This window comes from Cololabis saira, chromosome 10, assembly GCF_033807715.1.
Source record: "Cololabis saira isolate AMF1-May2022 chromosome 10, fColSai1.1, whole genome shotgun sequence".
Taxonomy (NCBI): Eukaryota; Metazoa; Chordata; class Actinopteri; order Beloniformes; family Belonidae; genus Cololabis; species Cololabis saira.
Window position 1 is genome coordinate 8,772,055 of NC_084596.1, and position 11,039 is coordinate 8,783,093.

At 45.4% G+C, this 11,039-nt stretch overlaps 1 protein-coding gene across 1 annotated transcript; it reads left to right on the forward strand.

The window, feature by feature from the left end:
* Positions 1-7,352: 7,352 nt before the first annotated feature.
* Positions 7,353-10,091, forward strand: LOC133451828 (tripartite motif-containing protein 16-like). The gene has a single exon (XM_061730970.1). The coding sequence runs from the start codon at positions 7,393-7,395 to the stop codon at positions 9,109-9,111; it is 1,719 nt and encodes a 572-aa protein (XP_061586954.1). The 5' UTR covers positions 7,353-7,392; the 3' UTR covers positions 9,112-10,091.
* The last annotated feature ends 948 nt before the right edge of the window (positions 10,092-11,039 follow it).

Here is an 11,039-nt window from a genome sequence, read left to right on the forward strand (position 1 = left end):
AGCCCTACGACATCCAGAGACTTGAGGTACTCAGGGCGAATCTCATCCACCCCCGGTGCCCTGCCACTGAGGAGCTTATGAACCACCTCAGTGACCTCGGCTTGGGTGATGGATGAGCACGCCTCCGAGCCCCAACCCTCTGCTTCCTCAGTGGAAGGCATGTCAGTCGGGTTAAGGAGATCCTCAAAGTATTCCTTCCACCGTCCGACAATGTCCCCAGTCGAGGTCAACAGCTCCCCACCAGCACCATAAATGGTGCCGGCAGAGTACTGCTTCCCCCTTCTGAGGCGCCGAACGGTCCTCCAGAATTTCCTCGAGGCCGACCGAAAGTCCTCCTCCATGGCCTCCCCGAACTCCTCCCAGACCCGAGTTTTTGCCTCCAAGACTGCCCGAGCCGCGGCCCGCTTGGCCTGCCGGTACCTATCTACTGCGTCAGGAGTCCCACCGGCCAACATAGCCCGGTAGGACTCCTTCTTCAGTCTGACGGCATCCTGTACTTCCGGTGTCCACCACCGGGTTCTAGGATTGCCGCCACGACAGGCACCGGAGACCTTGCGTCCGCAGCTTCGAGCCGCCGCGTTGACAATGGAGGCAGAGAACATGGTCCACTCGGACTCGATGTCCCCCGCCTCCCCCGGGATCCGAGAGAAGCTCTCCCGGAGGTGGGAGTTGAAGATGTCCCTGACAGAGGGCTCAGCCAGACGTTCCCAACAGACCCTCACAATCCGTTTGGGTCTGCCCGGTCTGTCCAACCTCCTCCTCCGCCAGCGCATCCAACTCACCACCAGGTGGTGATCAGTTGACAGCTCAGCCCCTCTCTTCACCCGAGTGTCCAAGACATGCGGCCGAAGGTCAGATGAAACGACAACAAAGTCGATCATTGACCTCCGGCCTAGGGTGTCCTGGTGCCACGTGCACTGATGGACACCCTTATGCCTGAACATGGTGTTCGTGATGGACAAACTGCGACTCGCACAGAAGTCCAACAACAAAACACCACTCGGGTTCAGATCGGGGAGGCCGTTCCTCCCAATCACGCCTCTCCAGGTATCACTGTCATTGCCCACGTGAGCGTTGAAGTCCCCCAGTAGAACAATGGAGTCCCCAGTTGGAGCACCATCAAGTACTCCTCCCAGGGACTCCAAGAAGGCCGGGTACTCCCCACTGCTGTTCGGCCCGTAGGCACAAACAACAGTGAGAGACCTATCCCCGACCCGAAGGCGCAGGGAAGCGACCCTCTCGTTCACCGGGGTGAACTCCAACACATGGCGGCTGAGCTGGGGGGCTATAACCAAGCCCACACCAGCCCGCCGCCTCTCACCCTGGGCAACTCCAGAGTAGTGGAGGGTCCAGCCCCCTTCAAGGAGCTGGGTTCCAGAGCCCAAGCTATGTGTGGAGGTGAGCCCGACTATCTCTAGCCGGTATCTCTCAACCTCACGCACAAGCTCCGGCTCCTTCCCCCCCAGCGAGGTGACATTCCATGTCCCCACTGTGAGGGTTGATGTCCAGGGATTGGGTCGTCGAGGCACCCCGCCACGACTGCTACCCAGCCCACAATGCACCGGCCTGCCATGATCCTTCCTGCGGGTGGTGGGCCTACTGGAAGGCGAACCCGCGTCGCCGTTTCGGGCTGAGCCCGGCCGGGTCCCACGGGCAAAGACCCGGCCACCAGGCGCTCGCCTACGAGCCCCGACCCCAGGCCTGGCTCCAGGGCGGGGCCCCGGTGACGCCGATCCGGGCGACGTAACGGTCCTTGATCTTTTCTTCTTCATGGTAGGCTTGTGAACCGCTCTTAGTCTGGCCCGTCACCCAGGACCTGTTTGCCATGGGAGTCCCTACCAGGGGCGAAAGTGCCCCCGACAACATAGCTCCTAGGATCACTCGGGCACACAAACCCCTCCACCACAGTAAGGTGGCGGTTCAAGGACAATGTTTCTGTCCTGAACATTGTATCCTGGTTCACGTCTGCAACCTCAGGACCTGGAAACAGTGAAGATCAGGAGTCTGGGGAGTGACGTCACACCGCCCCCTACAGGAAGATGATTGCATGACACGTAAAGAGGTTTTTAAAGAGGAAAGAAGTCACGTGTTTAAACACTTTTCCTCCAGTCTGGGTTTCATGTTGCATTTGTTGAATCATGAAAATCCCCCAAAATGTCTCGTCATTTACAATTTAGGAAAAGGTTTTTGAGGTACAGGATGTTATTAAAAACTTTTGTTGTTGCTGGATATGAAAGTTAATATTATTAGGGATGCAGAATGTAAAATAATTGAATGTTACTATGTGTAAACACTTAAAATAAAATGATTACTCAATAGTTTACCAGTCTGACATGTGTCTTATTATTATAAAGTCTTAAATATGTGGATCCAGACTTCAGCAGATATTCAAATGTAAACTCAGACGTCCCAACTGGAGCCTGGTGTTAGTTTCAGTGTTTTAAAGTTACTCCATGTAATACCGCTGCAGGCCACATGGGGCATATTGACCTGCTGTGTTGATAAAAGATTCTCTGGAGATGCTGTGCTGATGAGTGGGGACGGTCTACCAACATCTTTAACACCACTTTGTTCCACAGATACGTAAAGAGGTGAACTTACCCGTGATGAGCTGCCACCATTCATTTAATTAAAAACACCTTATTAATCCCCGAGGACCAGTTCAGCCACAGATCAACCCCCACAAGCTGCAGGCCCTGATGGAGTTCTGCAGTCCTGCCAAGCATCACACCAACAAAGACTGTGATGAACCTGCAGCCTTCACAGTGTGACGTAAAAAAGAAAACACAACTTGAACCAGTTGAAAGCAAAGACGGACGTTACCACGGCAGCAAATGGAGAAAGACTCAAACCAGACCGATGATGGAAAAAACGGTACAATTCATTGTTGTAGGTGACTAATTCCTGATTTTTATTGGATAATTGATCATCTGGAGCCATAAAACAGTGTCTCAGGTCAGAAAAACATGTCTGAAACAGATCTCTTTCGGCGGTATGAGACTGGATAATATTTACGTCAGATAAAAGTTGTTCAGTTTTGTGACAAACAGATGTCAGAGTTTTAATGCCTTTTTATTTTTCATATTTGTGGCTGCACTGGGATTTGTTTATTATTAGTGATTTATTTGTACTGAAGTTGTTAAAAAATAAAGTGAAAAACGACTGGTGTTGGATCAGAACTCTTCTTTTGTCAGCTGGTGTGATGGAAATCTTCTGAACCAACACAGACCCAGATAACTAATTTCTGGGCAGTGACAGTTGCAGTTAGTTGGTTGTTTGTTGAAGAAAAGGTTAACATAGCAGTTTTCTGTTGCAGGTGCAGCTCTGTTCTGTTTGTCTGTGTGGTCTGTTGTGCGGTCTGGTGAGAACTGTTTACCCTCCCCTTCCTGTGCCTCCCCTTTCCTGTCACCTATGCCCTCTATATATGCTGAACTCTAATCACACCCACCTACTGTCCAAATGATGTAACCACAACCCAATAATTACATTAAATGAACTGCCAACTATAAACATTAAACATAAATGGCTCCTACACCTAGTGTGTCTGGACAAAATAAAGCACGTATGTGTGTGAGCACACGTGCAGAGGCCTAATGTCTGACAACCAGAATCTGCAACCAAGAAATCAGATTCTCCAGCCGAGAGAGTAATTACCTTCCTCCCTGTAAAACCTGAAAGACCCGTGTCCCGGTAAAGGAGGAGGAAACAATGTCCAACAGTCTTTGGCTGAGTTTGTGCAAATGTTATAAATCCTCCGATCCACAGCATGAAAACTGGTTATTGGAGCTGAATGCTGCTCTTGGAGTCAGAACATGTGAGGACTTTGCTCTCATGTGAGAAGGTTCTGGAAGGATGTGATTGATCAGACGTCTTCTCTGTCCAACCAACAGTTTCTCTGAAGATGTTCATCTGTTGTTCAGACCTGCATCTGGATTTCTGTCAGTGAAACACACAACATGATGGAAAATGAAGAGAAAACGTTAGAAAAAAAATCAAATGTGGAGAATAATCTAAAACTACATGTGGACCTTTTTATTAGTTCAATTATTTAATAAAATTTTACTGGGAAAATCAACTCTGTGGAAACGTCTCAAGAGAAAAATCAGTGGATCAGAACTCCTGAACACGGCTTCACTCAGGGATAAAAGTGAGGAAGGTTGTTTGATCTTCTTGTAAATACGGATCAATATTTGTCTCCACTTGCTCCAGACTGTGGCGTCTCATTCAGAGGGAAATAAACGCTGTTGTTGGGCCAAAGTCCTGTGTTGATCGTGATTTAATTACAATTCTGAGGCCTAGTTTTGAGGTCCACCTCGGAGGCCAGCATCGATTTCTTAACGTCTGCATGGTTTGAAACAAAGATACCTTCATAATGACTCAAACCAGGCTTAGCATTTACAGCCTTTGGTGATAAGAAATATCCCCCTCATTGGACATAGAGCCCAAAACACAGGAGGGGCCACGTGCACAAGGGTGCGAGGGCCCGTTCATCGCTGCTTGCAGCTTTAATTTAATATATATATTTGCACACTCATAGAGTTTTTTAAAGGTTTTTTCGGTGGGTCAATACTGTGACCTCTTGCTGAGGACAGGTATAATAACATGGAATTCTTAACTACAGACCATACATTTAAACAAATTCACATAGAAAAAGTGTAAAATGCATTATAGAAAGAACATAGGTATACACAGTTCCTTTAGATTTAACTTTGTAAGTATGTAAACCATGATCAATTTCTTGATTTTCAATATAAATTAGACTTTTCTATGTAGGAAATGTTTTGTCCCAACTCTCAAGAATCAAAGATATGTCATTAAATGTAAATAAAACTAAATATATAATCTTTGGTAATCGTAAAGTAAATAAAATCGTTCAAATCAAGATAGATAAAACCGAGATAGAAAGAGTTTACGAGAATACATTTTTGGGAGTGCTCATTAACCACCAACTTTGTTGGAAACCGTATATTGATTATATCAGAATGAAAATATCTAAGTCTATTGCTATTTTGTATAAAACAAAACAATTTCTCAATACAAATGCATTACACATACTGTATAATTCTGTCATACTACCATACATTACTTACTGTGTGGATATTTGGGGGAATTCATACAAAACAATCATAAATCCAATCATTTTGCTCCAAAAAAGAGCAATCAGAGTTATCAACAGAGTTGATTATCGGGAACCAACAAATAAATTATTCAATAATTGTCAGATGCTCAAATTTAATGAAGTTGTTGATTTCAAAATATCACTGTTGATGTACAAGGCTTATAAGAATCTGTCTCCACACCTATCCAGAAGCTGTTTCAGCAAAGACAAAGTGTAAAATAACTGAGAGGAAGCTGTATGTTCACAAAAACAAAGAACAGAACGGAAGTCAAACATAGATTTGTTTCAGTTTATGAGGTTAATCTGTGGAATGTTTTGGAAATGGAAATTAAAGAGTGCAGTACATAGCAAATATTAAGTATGATCATATTGTATGAGTGTTAATGTAAGTGTCAGAACTAAAATAGATAATAGGTCTATGCAGTATATTGAATGTTTTCAATATACAATTTGGAAATAACCGAAATAAACAAACAAATAAACAGGAACTTGGTTTTCCAGTGGTGAGAAGGTATTCTATGAACAGGCATTGTGACACGCACACACACACACGCACGCACGCACACGTAATCTGAAGTTGGTGTTTAATGTTTAGTTAGTTGTTGTTTATGTGCAATTTAGGTACCAGAACTTTAAGTGAACTTAAGTCTTGTTTCATTATCTTTTGAGAGAGGTTGTTTGTGGTTATTTTATACAAATTTGTTACATTTGCTGATTGCAAAGGTCTAAGCTCAGACTCCTTCCTTCACTGTTGCTCTATAGCGCCTCCCCTGGCAACAGGCTGGCACGTATGGAATAACAGCTACTTTGAAACTGATTTTGCTGTGTGGTTATTATTTCCTGATAAGTCAGGTGATGCCCCGTTTTGATTTATTCATTTTGATAAGTCATCTTCATTATTACTAATTAAGTCATCTTCATTATTACTAATTAAGTCATCTTCATTATTACCCCTCCTTGAACCGCCACCTTACTGTGGTGGAGGGGTTTGTGTTGCCCGAGTGATCCTAGGAGCTATGTTGTCGGGGGCAATACGCCCCTGGTAGGGACTCCCATGGCAAACAGGTCCTGGGTGACGGGCCAGACTAAGAGCAGTTCCAAAGCTTATCATGAGGAGGAAGAGAACAAGGGCCGCTACGTTGCCCGGATCAGCGTCACCGGGGCCCCTCCCTGGAGCCAGGTCAGGGATTGGGGATCGAAGGCGAGCGCCTGGTGGCCGGGTCTTTGCCCGTGGGACCCGGCCGGGCTCAGCCCGAAACGGCGACGTGGGCCCGCCTTCCCATAGGCCCACCACCCGCAGGAAGGTCCATGAGAGGCTGGTGTAATGTGGGCTGGGTAGCAGTCGTGGCGGGGTGCCTCGACGACCCAATCCCTGGACCAAAAGCCTCACAGTGGGGACATGGAATGTCCCCTCGCTGGGGGGGAAGGAGCCGGAGCTTGTGCGTGAGGTTGAGAGATACCGGCTAGAGATAGTCGGGCTCTCCTCCACACATAGCTTGGGCTCTGGAACCCAGCTCCTTGAAAGGGGCTGGACCCTCCACTACTCTGGAGTTGCCCAGGCTGAGAGGCGGCGGGCTGGTGTGGGCTTGTTTATAGCCCCTCAGCTCAGCCGCCATGTGTTGGAGTTCACCCCGGTGAACGAGAGGGTCGCTTCCCTGCGCCTTCGGGTCGGGAAAAGGTCTCTCACTGTTGTTTGTGCCTACGGGCCGAACAGCAGTGCGGAGTACCCGGCCTTCTTGGGGTCCCTGGGAAGAGTACTTGATAGTGCTCCAACTGGGGACTCCATTGTTCTACTGGGGGACTTCCACGCTCACGTGGGCAATGACAGTGATACCTGGAGAGGCGTGATTGGGAGGAACGGCCTCCCCGATCTGAACCAGAAAGGTGCTTTGTTGTTGGACTTCTGTGCTAGTCACAGTTTGTCCATAACGAACACCATGTTCGTGGTGTGTCCATCAGTGCAACGTGGCAGAGTTCATCTGGTTTCATCTATAAATGCTACATTAAGTCTGTTAATGTGAAATTTAAAAGATTATGAACTATAAAGTAATTAATCTGTCTGAAATTAAACCTAAATTGCATTTATTATTATTTCTGAATACGGGTTGAGGTAGAAAGTTGTTTACTTCTAAACTGAAGTCTGATATAAAAGGGTTAAATCCAGAGTTCGTCCTCTTACTGTAATCTGATACTGATGAACCTCCCTCTTCTTCCTGCTCTCAAACCAGCAGATTCAGTCGGACCACGTGTTTCCTGGTTCTCAGACTAGTTTCATGTTTGAGGAAGTAAAACTGTCTCAGTCTCAGTTATCGAGAGGAGAAATGGCGCAGAAAGGAGTTCAGCTGGACCAGGAAACCTTTTCTTGTTCCATCTGTTTGGAGGTTTTAAAGGATCCGGTGACTATTCCCTGTGGACACAGTTATTGTATGAACTGTATTAACAACTACTGGGATGAAGGAGAGAAGAAACTCCCCAGCTGTCCTCAGTGTAGACGGACTTTCACTCAGAAACCCGAGCTGGTGGAAAACACCATGTTAGCAGCTTTAGTGGAGCAGATGAAGAAGACTGGACTCCAAGCTGCTCCTGCTGATCACTGCTATGCTGGACCTGAAGATGTGGCCTGTGATTTCTGTTCTGGAAGAAAACTGAAAGCTGTCAAGTCCTGTTTAGTCTGTCTGGTCTCTTACTGCGAGAAACACCTTCAACCTCATCATGATTCATCTTCATTCAAGAAACACAAGCTGGCGGATCCCTCCAAGAACCTGCAGGACAACATCTGCCCCCGTCATGGTGAGATGATGAAGATGTTCTGTCGTACTGATCAGAAGTGTATCTGTTATCTCTGCTCTGTGGATGAACATAAAGGTCACGACATAGTCTCAGTTGTAGCAGAAAGGACTGAGAGGCAGAGAGAGATGGAGGTGAGTCGACAACAAATCCAGCAGGAGATCCAGGATAGAGAGAAAGATGTGAAGCTGCTTCAGCAGGAGGTGGAGGCCATCAATCAGTCTGCTGATAAAACAGTGGAGGACTGTGAGGAGATCTTCACTGAGCTGATCTTTCTCCTCCAGAAAAGAAGCTCTGATGTGAAACAGCAGATCAGATCCCAGCAGGAAACTGAAGTGAGGAGAGTCAGAGAGCTGGAGGAGAAGCTGCAGCAGGAGATCACTGACCTGAAAAGGAGAGACGCTGAGGTGAAGCAGCTCTCAGACATCAAGGACAATAACCAGTTTCTCCACAACTACCCCTCACTGTTACCACTCAGTGAGTCCACACACTCCTCCAGCATCAGCATCCGTCCTCTCAGCTACTTTGAGGATGTGACAGCAGCTGTGTCAGAGGTCAGAGGTCGACTACAGGACATCCTGAGAGACATGTGGACAAACATCTCACTGACCATCACTGAAGTGGATGTTTTACTGTCAGATTCACAATCAGAACCAAAGAGCAGAGCTGGATTCTTGAAATATTCATGTGAAATCACTCTGGATCCAAACACAGCAGACACAGAGCTGTTACTGTCAGAGGAGAACAGAAAGGTGACTTTTATGAAGAAACGTCAGTCTTATTCTGATCATCCAGACAGATTCACTGAATATTCTCAGGTTCTGAGTAGAGAGAGTCTGACTGGACGTCATTACTGGGAGGTGGAGAAGAAAGCAGATGTAGTTGGTGTAGCAGTTTCCTACAAGAATATCAGCAGATCAGGGGATGAAAGTGCATTTGGATTTAATGACAAATCTTGGTCACTAAATTGTTCCTCAGACAGTTATGTATTTTGGTACAACAACATCAGAACCTCCATCTCAGGTCCTCCTTCCTCCAGAATAGGAGTTTACCTGGATCACAGAGCAGGTGTTCTGTCCTTCTACAGCGTCTCTGAAACCATGACCCTCCTCCACAGAGTCCAGACCTCCTTCACTCAGCCGCTCTACGCTGGAGTTTGGGTTTACGGTTCTGGAGCCTCAGCTGAGTTCTGTAAACTCAAATGAACTTATTTCCTTTTCATGTTTTTATTTCAGTTTTTATTGATTTTCTTTTCTTCTCAGAGATGAACGTCTCAAACTCTGATCAATGGAGGGACGGAATATTCATATTATTAACATCTTTTATTTCAGTATAAAAACACAGAAATAAGCCTGTGTTGTAATTGTTGTTAATTGTCAGTTTGGATGTGTTTCTATGTTGTATTTCTCTTTTCTTCCACTTCATGGACTCCAACAAAATGTTTTCTTCAGTCTGCATTCCAGGATTTGACTCAAATCTGAAGGAGAAAACATTAATCTAATATTCAAGTCAAACTGAGACAGTTTTCCTCCTGAAACATCCCAAAGTCCAGAGTTCATGTTCACAACAGATCATATTTCTGTATTTAAATGTGTCTTTACTGGTTTTACTGCTCTTGTTCTGGCCAGACTTCAGTCAGAAAAGAGGCCTGAAACCTCCACAGTCCTGTTTTCCTGACCTCCACTCTCCAGCGGTGCAGTGTCAGGTTTTCCTTCAGCATTCATCCAGACAGACTTCTGTTCACATTTGATCATCTTAAATATTTATGTTTTACTTCTTCTTTTAGTGTTTCTGCTCTTTCTGTAACTTTCTGTCCTGAACATTGTATCCTGGTTCACGTCTGCAACCTCAGGACCTGGAAACAGTGAAGATCAGGAGTCTGGGGAGTGACGTCACACCGCCCCCTACAGGAAGATGATTGCATGACACGTAAAGAGGTTTTTAAAGAGGAAAGAAGTCACGTGTTTAAACACTTTCCCTCCAGTCTGGGTTTCATGTTGTATTTGTTGAATCATGAAAATGCCCCAAAATGTCTCGTCATTTACAATTTAGGAAAAGGTTTTTGAGGTAAAGGATGTTATTAAAAACTTTTGTTGTTGCTGGATATGAAAGTTAATATTATTAGGGATGCAGAATGTAAAATAATTGAATGTTTCTATGTTTTAACACTTAAAATAAAATGATTACTCAATAGTTTACTTGTCTGACATGTGTCCTATTATTATAAAGTCTTAAATATGTGGATCCAGACTTCAGCAGATATTCAAATGTAAACTCAGATGTCCCAACTGGAGCCTGGTGTTAGTTAGTGTTTTAAAGTTACTCCATGTAATACCGCTGCAGGCCACATGGGGGCATATTGACCTGCTGTGTTGATAAAAGATTCTCTGGAGATGCTGTGCTGATGAGTGGGGACGGTCTACCAACATCTTTAACACCACTTTGTTCCACAGATACATAAAGAGGTGAACTTACCCGTGATGAGCTGCCACCATTCATTCAATTATAAACACCTTATTAATCCCCGAGGACCAGTTCAGCCACAGATCATCCCCCACAAGGCTGCAGAACCTGATGGAGTCCTGCAGTCCTGCCAAGCATCACACCAACAAAGACTCTGATGAACCTGCAGCTTCACGGTGTGACGGAGCCGGAAGATTCAAACTCTGTGTCTGAAGAGAAGATTTTAAGTAATTTGTTGGTTTCCTTTTCTAGGCTGTTTTTAAAAAATATATATACAAATGTCTAAGATGACACAAACAACATTACTGAGTATTTAAGATTGTGACGTGCAGAGGAGGATTAAGGTATTCATGGGCCCCTAGGCTATTTTTTCTCTGGGGCCCCTTATGCATCATGTTCTCCCAGAAAAAAGTAATTTTGTGCCATGTGTAACAGTGCACATGGCAGTAGCACTTGTTTACTATAACAGCCTTTAGTAACAAAAATACTACAGAAAGCCATTTAAAGTACATCTGCAAGCTTAACAAGCTTTCTGAACCAAGACACACCTGCTGCAGCAGCACAGAACACACACACACACACTAACACACACACACACACACACACTAACACACACACACACACACACACACACACACACACACACACACACACACACACACACACACAC

Coding starts and splice junctions, on each gene's coding strand:
- LOC133451828 (XM_061730970.1), top strand. CDS start 7,393: ATGTTTGAGGAAGTAAAACTGTCTCAGTCTCAGTTATCGAGAGGAGAA.